The sequence below is a fragment of the Talpa occidentalis genome, unplaced genomic scaffold (genome assembly GCF_014898055.3).
Source record: "Talpa occidentalis isolate TD23 unplaced genomic scaffold, MPIMG_talOcc4v2.1 talOcc4.12, whole genome shotgun sequence".
NCBI classification, from domain to species: domain Eukaryota; kingdom Metazoa; phylum Chordata; class Mammalia; order Eulipotyphla; family Talpidae; genus Talpa; species Talpa occidentalis.
The window spans coordinates 70,395,139-70,408,495 of NW_023601212.1; the positions used below are offsets into that span (position 1 = coordinate 70,395,139).

General features: G+C 56.0%; 1 protein-coding gene across 1 annotated transcript; it reads left to right on the forward strand.

The window, feature by feature from the left end:
• Positions 1–507: 507 nt before the first annotated feature.
• On the forward strand, positions 508–7,106 carry TAGLN2 (transgelin 2). The gene is made up of 5 exons (XM_037506692.2): positions 508–565; positions 5,470–5,677; positions 5,955–6,129; positions 6,371–6,473; positions 6,776–7,106. The coding sequence occupies exons 2-5, from the start codon at positions 5,498–5,500 to the stop codon at positions 6,915–6,917; spliced, it is 600 nt and encodes a 199-aa protein (XP_037362589.1). The 5' UTR covers positions 508–565; positions 5,470–5,497; the 3' UTR covers positions 6,918–7,106.
• The last annotated feature ends 6,251 nt before the right edge of the window (positions 7,107–13,357 follow it).

The following is a 13,357-nucleotide window of genomic DNA, read 5'->3' on the forward strand; positions in this document are numbered from 1 at the left end:
TCCACCGAGGCTTCCTCTTCTCATCTCTCCAGGCTTTGGAGATGCCCCGTCTTTTGCTGGGTCCCGACACTGACCACGCCCCTTGGGCCCAAGGCGAATGACCTCACTCGGCTCCTGCCCAGACTTGATGTACCTGAAGAGTAAAGTCGCAAGCAGGTGCTGTCCAGGCCTGCAAACTCCTGTTGCACCCTAGCCAGTGGGAGGAGGGAGCGTGTCCTCCCGTGCCTCCATTTACCTAGGCAACCGCTTTAAATCAATGGCAATGAACAGGCCCGCAGCCTTGAGCTAACCGAGTCGAAAGTTTACCCGAGGCCCACCCGCCTATGGGGTCCGAGGCCGAGACCAGTACCGGTTTGGGCCGGGACTCCTGGATCCTCTTGCGCGGGTTGCGTCTCCCTGGTCGAGCTGCGCCCTGAGCTGCGGCTCCTTTAAACCCCTGGGCCTTGCCCCGCCTCGGGTCCGCCCCGTCCGAGGCGGGAGCCGGCTGAAAACCCCCAGCCGGACCCTGGCGCTCCACTCGCCGCCGCTGCCCCTGCCCGAGCGCCCAGCTCCCGCGGCCCGCACGGTGAGCAGGAGGGAGGGCGAGGGTGTGCGCAGCCAGGGGGTGAAGAAGCCGGGCCCAGGGGCTTTCCCGTGAGCTGGGGGGGTCAGAGAGTGGGAGGCGAGGGTCCGAGGGCGGCTCTGCCCCGCCCGGTGCGTCGGGTGTGGCCCTCCGTCCCTGCCGGGCATTGTTGAGCGGTGAGGTCAGGCGAGGCTGGAGGGCGCCCCAACGGGGCGTCCGTCAGTCGAGAGAGGGACTTAGGGACTTGGGGACTGCGCCCCCCAGCCGGCTCCCGCGGGACCTGCGCGGGAGGGGAGGGGTGTGGAGCCGGCTGTTGGCCCCGCGGGACGGCGCGCACAGGTTCTGCGCGCCCGGCTGGCTCCCCGGCGGGGCTTCCCGTGCGCTGCTCTTGCTGGTCTCGGGACCACGTGCGCAGCCCTCTGCGTCCCCGGGCGGTCCTTTCCGTTCCTACTCGCGTCCTCTCCCGTCCTAGGGCCTCAGGGTCACGGGAGGGCGTGCCGGGTACGCGCCCCCCATTGGCTCGCTTTCCCAGGTCCCAGTGGGATTTGCAGCTCCTTCCGCCCCCAGGAGAGACCCCTGACCCCGGCGTGGGGAGCCACCCCGACCGCGCCCCGGGGCGTTCTCCCCGTGTGAGTGTGGGGTGGGGGATGGCTGCTTTACAGTCTCCCGCCTCCGCCCAGGTCCATACCCCCACTCTTGCCCCCTGCTGCTGGGAAAGCCAGTGGTGGCCGCAGGCTGGCGGGCCGGCTGCCCAGACCACTGCGTCACCCCGGCAGTGGGGTGGGTGGGTGATTCATCCCGCAGTAACGGCGCAGGGTGTGGCTGGGGGGCGGGCTGCAGGAACGGAAGTGGACCACAGCCTTCCCGCTCTGTAGGCCTCCAGGGGCCTCCTGGGCCGAGCTGGGGGACTCGGTGCCTGGCAGCCTTGGAGAGAATCATGGCAGAGTGGGGGGCTAGCGTAGAAATCTGCTGTGGAAGGTGACCTGTGGCTTCCGTGGACTTACCCCCATTTCTTTCTGACTGGGAGCGCCATCCGCAGGCACAGTGTCCCGTGTCCTAAACTCCCAACCCCCTAGAAACTCCTTCTCACCCCACAAGGAGGACCTAAAACTGCTAAGGAGGCTGTGGTGGGGTGGAGCCATCCAGGGCCCTGCCATTCCAGAGCCCACAGATGGTCTTTGTCCTGCGGGCACCCGCCTCTGTCCACTACCCAGTCCTTCCTTTGTCACTGGGGATGGTCTCTGACCCCTCCTCTCCCATCCTTCTCCCTGCAGGGTTTCAGGTATGAGGCTCTCTGACTCAGAGCATCCCTTTCCTTCCCAGGACATTTCTTTTCCCTAACTCTTTCCTGAGTCCACCTCCTTCCGTCCCAACCCGTAACTCCCATCACCTCCAAATGCCCCAGAGCTCCCACTGGCTGCAAATGCCTCAGTGTCCCCTGGCACTTGGCTATGTCTGAGGACTGCTGTCGAGGACCCTTTTCCCAAGAATCCAGCTGCCATACTTGACCTGAGCCCAGTGGGTGTTCCTGCCCTTGCCCCCTCCCTGCCTTGCCTCTCCTGTATTTGGTATACAGAAGCCATGGCAACGCCCCCCCCTCCTCCTCCCTTCCTCCCCCAGGAGCTTGTGGCTTCCTGTTTGCAGAGCTTCAGCTTTCTCTTGTGCTCACACTTTGGGTGTTGAGGGGCTGCCCCCTAATGATAGGTTTTCCCCCACTGACCAGTCTGCCTGCTCCTGCCAGGCACTTCATTTTGTGGGCAGGTGCCCCCCTTGTGCCCTTTCAGAATTGTCTTTATCCCATTCTGTTCTGAGTTGGGAAGCTCCCCCTGGGTCACATCTGCACAACACCCCACTCCTCCCTTCTTTTCTCTGGCATTGGCTTGGCGTGGGGTGGGGTGAGGTAAGCTTCCAGCCCAGGGTCTGGGTGGGGCTGAGGCCTGAAAGGCCTTTGGGGCCCCTCCCCCCTTCCTGACTATTGTAACCTTGTGGGTGGGGGCACCATTCCCACAGCACCAGGCAGCTGGGTTTAGGCTGCTCACAGTCCCTGCCAACCTACCTCCCAAGTAGGCAACTTGCTGCCTTCCCTTCCTCTGAGGGAGGGCAGGGACAGGTCCGGGTATCACCAGGGTGGGCCCCTTCAGCTGTAGCAGCACACTCTGGCCTGCTGTGAGGTGGGGAGGGGAAACAGCTGTGGCAGGCTGGCGTTGCCGGCTGCAGTCCAGAGCTCCACCCTGGGGCTCTGCCACTTCTGGGCTCCGGGACAGTGGCTCCAGAGTGGAGCCGAGACCCTGCAGCTGGAGGCTGTGACACTGCCAGCTGTGTCCAGTCCCCAGAGTGGGGGAAGGGTCCTCGGCATACATCCCCGGTGCCTGTAGTCTGTGGGAAGCGGCAGGTTTCCAGCTCTGCTCTGTCGTTCTAACCCTGGTGTCTGGGTTAATCATTCTCTGGGCCACTCTGGCCTCCTGGAGACACAGGTCTGAGCCCTGTGACCATCAGGTTGTTGATTCCAGAACAGAGACTGGACAGTGGGCTTGCGAAGGGGCTTGCTGGCACAGCAGCCCCCTTCCCTTTCCTCCTGTTTCCAGCCATACCCTGTGGATCAGGGACGCAGGCTGACATAGACCAGGTGGTGACTGAGCAGCTGGGGGAGATTTTCCCTTTTGGTCTTTCTGTGTGTGGCTGATGGTATGGGGGCAGGGCCCTGGACACACTGATCTGGCCTGGCATTCAGGCTGCGGGCGGGGGTGGGTGCTTTTAATAAAGTTTAAAAATAACCAATTTATGCGAGGATCTCTGCTGGAAATGCCCTCCTTGATAAACTGGAGCAGAAGGAGCAGCCATGTGGGTGTGTGGGGAAGGGTGGCACAACCCCTGGCTGAAGGGGTCTGGGTTTGAAGAGCTTCTGCCCATGCTTGGCTCCCTGAGGCCCCCTGCTGCTTCTATGCCTGTTTAACCTGAGTGCGTGGGAGAGGGAGCCAGAGTGACTTCATCCCTTAAGTCTGACCTGGCCACGAGCCAGATGCGGAGAGGAGCGTCTGTGTCTCTTCCCCAAATACGGGTGCTGGTCTTGGAGGGGGGGGGTTCCCTTTTATGAGAAATCAAACCTAGTGCTCTATTTTAGAGCAGAAAGACGAGCCCATGCAGGGCTGGCATGGGGAAACTGTCCCTTCCCAGCCCCTTGCTCTCCCTGGGCATCAGTGGCGTTATAGGATTGCTGCCCCAGCCCTGGTTGTGGGACCTGGGCAGTGAGGTGTGGGGTGGGGCCGGCTGCCCACAGTTGGGTGCTACCAACTCAGCCCAGTGGTCAGGAAACCACCTAGTTCTTTCCATTGACCCCAAATGAAGTAATAGGAGCTCCCCGCACCTTTCCCTCTCTTCTTGGATTTCCCTGAAAACACCACTCAAGATTCTCGTGGGGTTTTTTTTGTTTTTTTTTTTTAAGATTTATTTATTTTTATACGAGAACTGGGGTACAGGCCAGATGCATGGGAGGGTGAGAGGATTCACCGGAGACAGAGCGGGGAACAGAACAGGCAGACTGACTGAAATACACTGCTGAGGGGAGCAGCGGGTGAGTCAGGAGAGGTCTGCTGTGCCATGTGGGATTCTCGCCGGCTGGCGGGGATCGAACCCATAAGGCAGAGGCTGTGGACAGCTTCACAGTGTGGCTCTTAACTGCCTGCGCCACTAGGGAGGCCCAAGATTCTCGTCTTTCATGTTGCCTATTCCTGCCATGACACTCGACTATAAGTTAGTGACTTAAAGCAATACACATTTAATGTCTTACAGTTCATTGGCGGCCTTATTCGCTGAAGTGAAGGTGTGAGCAGGGCTGCTGCTTCTAGGGAATCAGGAGAGAACCCATTTCCTTGCCTCTTCCAGCTTCTAGAGCCACATTGACTCATGGTCCTGCACCCCTCCAGCCCAGCTTCCTTCTCCCTACACCTCAACCCTGCCTTCCACTTTTCCTTCTTTTTAGGATCCTTCTTTTATGCATGGCCCACCTCAGTGATGCAGAATAATCTTCCTATCTCAAGGTCCTTAATTTACTCACATCTGAAAAATCCCTTTCTCCATAAGGTAACATCCACAGGGGCTGAGAATCAGGATTTGGACACCTCTGGAGGCCGTTATTCGGCCTATCACAGCTTCTCAGAAAGGAAAGGAAAATGTGCTTTTATGGCCTGGTTTCTTATGGGAAATTCCTTTTGCGTGCTGAAATCTGTGAAGGGCCCACTCAGGGCTGTCTCTTCCAGGAAGCCCTCCTGACTGCTTCTGCACTTAGGCGTCTCTGAATTTCTTCACCAAGTTGTTTGACTCATTTAATGTTTGGCATTCCCCCGCCCCCAACCCATTCATTTAGTGTACAACCCTCACACTTTCATATGTCCTCAGTCTCGCTGTGGTACTGTGGGCAACTTTAGGACCCCGACTTCTGTGTTTTCCGCATCTCCCGGCACATGTAGTACGTACTCAGTTAAAACCCAGTGACTGACAGCAAGTGATCCAGCTGGTCCTCGAGTGTCTGACCTCCGTCTCCCCACTGCTCCATTTCTTCCTCCTCCGCCCAAGTCATTTCCCAGGACTGTTGTAAAGGGCAAGGTTGGGTTAGAATGACCAATATAAGTGGTCATGGAACCATTTAAATGAAATCTAATAAGAATTCTTAAGATAATCGACAGACTGCCTGTCATAGGAGTAGGGTGACCCAGAGATGGCCTCCTGACTCCTCCCAGGGAGATATCACCCCATCTGGCAGCAGTTCTGAACCTTACCCCTGAATTGACCCAGCATTCAGGCTGTGGGGGTGAAGTGGTGCTCTAGGGATATGGTGCTTGTCCTGCAGGCGGAACCCCCACTCCACAGGCTGTAGGTACTGACTGTGGGCCTGGGTGTGTCCTCTCTAGCTCCCCACAGCTACCACCACACTTCAGAATGGCCAACAGGGGACCTGCCTATGGCCTGAGCAGGGAAGTACAGCAGAAGATTGAAAAACAATATGATACGGACCTGGAGCAGATCCTCATCCAGTGGATCACCACCCAGTGCCGCAAGGATGTGGGCCGGCCCCAGCCTGGGCGCGAAAACTTTCAGAACTGGCTTAAGGACGGCACGGTGAGAGCAAGGCTTGGCCTGGGTGCGGGGGACTATTTACCTGTAGAAGAGACATTAGTTGGGACAGCTTTGTCCCACCCTTTCTTTCAGTAGAGGACCGAGGCCTTGAGGTGAGTGAGGGAAAGCCCTAGACGTCCTGAGGTGCTCTCGGGGAGGGCACTGGAGCAGTGAGGCTCTTGCTCTGGGTTCAGCACCCAGGGCAGCAGGAGGAGCTGTGCTTGTGCTCACTGTCTCTGTGGCAGGCATTGCCTCACCTCCACACGTCTGCTGCGCCCAGGTCCTGTGTGAGCTCATCAACTCGCTGCACCCTGAGGGACAGGCCCCTGTGAAGAAGATTCAGGCCTCCTCCATGGCCTTCAAGCAGATGGAGCAGATCTCGCAGTTCCTGAAGGCCGCGGAGTCCTATGGCATCAACACCACTGATATCTTCCAGACTGTTGACCTCTGGGAAGGTGGGCCAGGCTGGTGTTGCCAGCTGGAGACCAGGACTGGGCCAGGCCACTGGTTAGGAGGAGGGGCCTGAGGAGGGGTGTGTGTGTGTGCAGGTGGTGTGTATATGTTACACAGGAGTCCACCATGTTGGGGGGTGGTGTGGACAAGAGTAAAAGATATATTAGGAGCAGGATCTGCTGCTTAGAGGAGAAATCAGATGTCAGGTCCTAATAGCTGAGGCCTCACCCCCTCTCCTTCCAGGAAAGAATATGGTCTGTGTTCAGCGGACACTTATGAACCTGGGTGGGCTGGCGGTAGCCCGGGATGATGGGCTTTTCTCTGGAGACCCCAACTGGTTCCCTAAGTGAGTATTGCTGGGCAGCCAACCCTGGACAGGACACTGTCCCTGCCCATCCCTGTCTCTAGGAAGCAGGCGATTCCCTTTGCAAAGCACCATGGCATTTCTGTCTCCCCAAATCCTCACAGCTCTGCTGGGAGGGCCAGGGACAGTTCCTCTGAGAGATGGGAGGTGGCTTCTGACAGCTCACAGCTCTCCAGACAGTGCTGGTGCCATGCTGAGCTCCAGCAAAGCTGTGCTCTCTCCAGGGGGGAGGTTTCCTGGGCCAGCCTCTGACCTCTCCCAACCAGCACTCCCTTTCCACCCAGGAAATCCAAGGAGAACCCTCGGAACTTCTCGGACAACCAGCTGCAAGAGGGCAAGAATGTGATTGGGTTACAGATGGGCACCAACCGTGGGGCGTCTCAGGCGGGCATGACTGGCTACGGAATGCCACGCCAGATCCTCTGATCCCACCCTGCCTGGCCCTGCCCTCCCGTGAATGTTAATATATAGATATATATTTAGTAAATGACATTCCTGAGAGCGCCAAGCTCTCCAGCTCCTCTCTGGGGGGTGGGGCCTGGCATGGCCCCTTTGGGGGTGCCTGAGGGCAGCCTCTCCCCCAATTGCTTACTGATACATTCCCTTCTCCAAACCCACTAAAACTGGACCAGCTTGCCTCATCTTTTCCTCTGGGACCAAATTTGGGGGCTTCCCCTCTGGCTACTCCCCCCGAGCTCTTTGCTCTTATCCATTCCTTGGCTGGGGGTCAGGGTCGCTGCCTCCGGCCTGCCTGCTGCGAGTGCTTCGCCCACAGCGTGGCCACAGAGACGTAATTAACAGGGAGGAGCCAGTGGTGGCTGCTCCACTGGACCTTGCGCTCGTGTGCCAGGCAGCCTGCCCTGCAGAGGCCCTCTTGGCTTCCCTTTTCCTGTCCCTACACCGTGACTGAGCGTTGGGGTGAGGGGCAGAGGAGGAAGAGTGCCTACGATGGGGCAGGGCTTGGATCTGATTTAAATAAAGGATCTCCAATTTCTTCAGTTGGCCTCCTGTGTGTCTGGGCAGCTGAACCCGCTGTTGAGAAGGGACGATAACGGACTGGGAAGAGGCTGTAAGGGGCAAGATTTCCAGGATAACCTCATCTTGACTCCCCCATCCTCTTGTTCCCTTGGCTTAGGAGGGCAGGTTGCCGTGAAGGGACAGCCCACAGCTGCTCTGGGGTGAGGAGCTCTCATCCCAGGGGTGGGAGGCGTGTCCATGGTGGGGGAGGCCCTCACTGCTGTGAGGATGGGGCAGGCTGGCCTTGTCTGGTGGCCCCCTCCTGACTGAACCGCTTCTACGGCCCTGCAAGAGGGTGGGCAGTGACTGGCTCAGCCTGAATCCTGGAGAGTCTCCAGTGGGAGGCCCCACAGGCAGGCTTGGGGTGAGGTAGCCTTTAGGTGAAAGCCAGGGGCAGGGGTTGGTAGTGAGGAATTGCCAAGCCAAAGAATGAGCCAGAATGTGTTGGTGGTGGTGGCTGGAGGGAAGAAGTCCTGCTCCATTGATTCCAGGTCCTAGTCAGCTGCATGCTGGGAGTATCTAGCAGTGGGGTTCCCTTCTAGATAGGGGATTTTGGGACAGGGTCATTTTAGGATCAGGTTGTCCCCACCCCTGACCCAGGCATGTTTCCCAAACCCTGGGACATTTACCCCTTGTATCCCCCGTCCGATCCAGGGTCTTCCAAAGGGAAACTCAGAGGCCCGGTCAGGTGCCCCCTGGCCAGGCCTCCAGGTCCCTCCCCACCTTCTACTCCAGCATCTGCTTTCTTAGAGGGGAAAACCATAGTACTGTGCCTGAGGGTGATACATGACCTGTGGTTGGTGACCAGAGAGCTGCTTTCCACCCCTCCTTGCCCCACTGCTGCTCCCTCTGCCAGAAGTACCTACATGCTGGCACCAGCCCTGGCTCAGGCTTCCCCCCACAGGACAGCAGAACAGCCCCAGCAAGCCATGGTGTTTGCTTGCTGCCCACTGGCTGGTGTCTGGCAGGTGGCAGCATGGATAGGCCCAACCTACTGCTAACTCCAGGGTGAGGGGTAAGGGATGGCAGGACAGGAGGGTGAGAAGGGTGAACTATCTCTTCCTCACCCCTTCCTGAGGCCTTGCAGAATGCCAGTGAGGGCATTTTCTCATTGCGGAGAAAACCTTGAATTCGCTGATATGAATACTAAAACCCAAACATTCGTACCCTTCCCTGCTTTGACTATAGCTACAAATTATTGGCCACAGGTCTCACCACTCTCTGGGCCTCACAGTCAGACATGAGCATGGCCTTGCCCTAGTGGGGGCCTTGGGGTGGACATTCCTGTTGTCTCCAGGTCAGCACCCTTTGATGTGAGGAGTTGGGGGATGGGTCTACACCTGTCACTGCAGCAAGCGTAGCAGGCCTTGCCCACCTAGGCTCAGCAAGGATGGGGCTGTGGGGGTCAGGGACCAAGGAGGGTGTCCCTCATCTGGGACAGTATGGCACTCCTGCCCTACTGGGTTGCCAGGAGGCAGGCTTCTGTGAAGGGCACTGGGAAGCAGGCTACATGGCAAAAGATAAATAATGGTTCTAGAGGCCCTGTCCCATTCCCTGGAATAATTCTTCCAGTGTGCAGCCACTGGGTTTGCGGGGAACTGGCCAGAAGGTCCCTCCTGGCTGGGCAGGCACCCACCAGCACGCCCCTGGGGGCATCTCCCTGTCCCCTTTAACCATCCCACAACAGGGTTGCCCTCCCTCTGGAAGTGACCTCAGCATCTTATCTGTTTCCTGTTTGCTCATTAATCTTTTGTCTTTTGTGAGGTCACAGTTCATCCCTAATTTGTTCTCATCTCTGGAGGTAGGGAGAAAGAGTTCCATGCTTGGCACCATTTTTCTTGTCAACTCCTAGCTCCTTGTTCTCTGGCCCTTCATGGGGTATTCCCTGACACTTTGGGGTGCCTGCCACAGGCACCTAAAACACCTCTCGTCAGAGCTCACCACTGCCATACCTTCACCTCCTTCAGCTGTTCCTTCAAATGCCCCCTTCCAAGCCAGATCTTAAGGGATTCTTTAATATCCCACCCTCACCTGCTCTCCACCTTCCTCCCCTCTTTCTCTTATCACCACCTGACACCCTATATATTTCACTTATTTGTTTTCTGCCTCCACCCACAGAGTGTACACCTGGTCAGGGAAGGTTGGTGTTGGTTTTGTGGAGGAAGAGTAGTGCCTGGCCTGTTGGAGGTGCTTGGTCAATATTTGTTGAAGGAATGAATGGGTATCATACTGCTGTTGAGCTCCAGAGTGCCCTGGCCTGCCGACACAGCCCCGGCAGCCCAGGGCCAGAGTCCAGCGCAGTGTCAGGGCTGAGCTAGAGCCTCTCAGCTGTCAGAGTCTGGTGCTGCCCACTGTTGATTCATGTCGATTCATCTCCTTGGTTTGTTTCCAAGATGTCAAACCTTCTTGGAGCCAGTGCTTGCTGCAGCCAGAGGAATGGAGGTTGGGAAGGGGTTAGACAGTGGTGTGTACTTAGGGCAAACAGAAGGAACTTGGAAGATGAGGGGAAAGAGGAGCAGAGGTAGGAGTGCAGCCTTTACTCAGCCCTCTCAGCCTGGAGTGGAAAATCCCTAGAGGCAGAGAGAAAGTAGGCACTGTCTGTGTGGCCGATGGAAAGTTGGAGAGAAAGTGAGGAGGCGGAAGAGCAGGAAGAGGCTTCAGATGCCCCACCTAGTTTGGCTCACCTGTGGGGGAAAAATGCAGGCCTGGGCCTTCTAGTCAGGTGCGTGTAAATGTTCACTGGCTTGGAGCACTCACTCCCAGGACTAGGGCTCAGGGTGAGGTCTCTCTGACAATGTGGTAGCTGGTGTGCATCTACGGGAACAGGGAGCTGGTGCTACAGGCAGTGCACGGTGCAGGTGTTTGTCCTTTGTGGAGGTGGGAGGGGTGGGCCTTCATATGTTTGCACAGTGCTCCTTGGAGAACAATGCTTCTCATTCCTGCCTCCACAGCCCAGGGAGACCTTTAAGGGCCTGGCAAAAGGCCCACAGAGCAGTGGAACAGGGAAAAAGAGGTGGAGGATAGGACCCTGGGGAGGTAACACTGAAGGACCTGGGATTGCATTTGTCAAAGATACAGGATAGGGCAAATTAGTAACTGTCTCTTTGCAAAGAAATGCGTTTCAGTCCCAGTGGCCAGGGAGGTAGATTAAAAGAAAATGCACTGTGTAGCAGCTAGAGAAATTTAGGTTAGACAAGGAAAAACGGTCCTCTTGATGCAGAAGGTTATTAGCCTCTGGACTCCATTAAGGGCAGAAGGAATGTCTTCAATACTATGACAAATCCTATCTTCTTAAGGTGGAAAAGGGCAGTTCTGCCTGGAAACCCCCCTTAACACACCTGTGTTTTAGTCATGTATTTGTTCATTAAATAACTATTGGGGTTCTGCTCTGTGTCAGGCTTCATAGAACACATAAAGATTTTAATACATTATCTCTGCTCAAAGAGAGCGTAGTCTAGAAGAGAGAAAAATATAATTCAGCAAGTCTGTGACCGTGCCTGTTAGAAATGCAAACATGGCTGTTTGGGAGGATGGCTTGCAGCTGCCAAGTGATGCTGTGGTTGTGGTGGTAGGGGGAGGGGGCTGAGGCTGCATAGCTCAGAGATTCTCTTCTTGGATATATTAGGGAAATAGGGTGCTCTTTGGGGGGCTGTTCTAGATAAAGAAACAGTCACTGGCTCTGTGGTCAGAGGTCAAGTGTCCTCAGGGAGGTACGTTTATTCCTTTCTGGCCTGCGTAGGGGTGGGCACAGAGGCCAGTCAGTAGCTGGACAACATCACTGCGAATGGTTATATGGGGAGGGTCGTGCCAATACCTCCTCAGAAGTGGGATGTCATACCATTTTAACCCACTGTCAATGAGACTTGGACTTTGAATTGTGTTTCCATTAGAGAAATGGGACTTAGGTGATGATGGCGGTGGCAGTGGTGATGAGGGGTGATGGTGACAATGATAGTCAACACCATTTCCTGTGAGTCCCCGAGCTAAGAGCTTTACCTGCATATTGTGTTTGTTCTTCTATTGTTTCAGAAAGTATTTCTTGAGCACCTACGCAGGCTGAGGCATTTGTGGTATTGGGGCAGTGTAGTAGCCAGGACACATGTATTCTTTGTCCTTTTGGGAGAAGCTAGGAAATAGTCTGTTGTCATGTACTGTGACGAGGGGAATCTCAGCGACAAGGATACAGAGGAGGGGCCTGATCCAGCCTGTGGGGAGAGGTGCTAGGAAGACAGTGATGTCTGAATCTAGGGATTCAGAATGAGGGGGAGCGTGGAGGGGCTGGTGTGCTGAGTGGGGACTGTTCTGGGCCTGAGTGTGCAGGTGCATGGGTGGAGGTGAGAATGTGGGGACTTGTGTGTATGTAGAGGTCTGAAGGATGAGGGCCAAGAAACAATAGAAAGGAAGGTAGGGCTGGATCCTCAAAGGAGCTTCAAAGTCAAATGAATAATTCTGGGCATTTCATGAAGGGCATGGAGGGCCTTTAAGAAGGGAACACAGAGATAAGAGCTGTGTTTTATTTGGAAAATCTCCGGAGGCTGCAGGGGAGCTTGTGCAGTGTCGGGGCGGATACTGGGGCAGGCTGACTTTGAAGGGTCACCTCAGGGTCCAGGCAGGAGTGAGAGTAGTCAGGGTTAATGGGGGTGATAGGGATGTAAGTATGGTCAACTTTGTTTAGTACTCTCTGTTTGACTGTGGGGAGAGAAGAAGTGACAGTGGAGAAAGACAGGACTGGGAAATCCAGGAGAGGCTTGGCACTCCCACATGATAGCCTCCATTTACAGACCAGGAAGCTGAGGCTCAGAGAGCAAAGGAACTTGCAGACCAGCTAGTGGCTGAACTTGGGTTTAAACTAAGCAGCCAGCCTCACTGGGTGCCACTGGGGCTCCCCTGAGGTGGCTGACCCCAGTTTGCCTGCAGCCAGCATGCTCAGCTGTTCTTCTGTGGGTGGAGGCCCATCCTCATTGGGGAAGGGAAAGGTCAGGCCTGGGCTGAGATGCAGGCAGTTCCCTCTGCAACAGCCACCCATCTCCAGCCAGGGAGGATCTGGCAGCTTCAGAAGGGGCCTAATGGAGAGAGTGGAGACACAGCCCCTGCAACTGGGGCTTTCTCTCCACAAGGCTTCCTGATAGCCCAACTTTTACCACTAGCAGTGACAGCTAGCACCCTTGCACAGGACAGAGTTCTTCTTCCAAGGCACCTGTGTTTGTGAACTCCAGGGAGTCATGTCACCTTTCTGTAAGGTGTTTATATTTTTAGACCCTTTGGAGAGAAGAGACTATTAGTGATCTGCCCAAGGTCCCAGGGTCCTTGAGAGCAGAAAGCACACTGACTCTGCAGGTGGCTCATGGTTCTCCAAACAGCAGTGAACTCAGCTGAAGGTCAGCTCTGAAGAGCCCTCCATGTGGTAAAATCTGTGCCTCTGCACTCGTGGTCACTCATTGGGTATGAAAATACCCAAAGTAAAGCATCTGTGGGGAGGGCTGGCTGTAGACTCCAGCAGACGCAGGATGGTGGGATTCTCCAGCTCTATCCTGTATCATCCCCAACTCCGCCTCAAGAAGCTCCTCAAGAAGAACCTTAATTTGTTCTCTCCTTGGTATGAGTCCTCAGCATTGGAACTCCTAGGGGTGCTGAACAGGAATGCAGATTCCAATTCAACCCAATTGACTGAAAATCAGGATGGAGGTAGTGGCGGTGGTGTCCTGAATTTGCCTTTTAAACAGACCCTCTCACCATTCAGGCAGCCCTGTCCTAGGAGGTTTGCAGAGAAGCTTCTCTAACCAGAAACTTGAGGTCTGGGAGGGCTTTGGCCTGAGGCCCTGGCGGGAATTGTCCCTCCCCCACCCTGT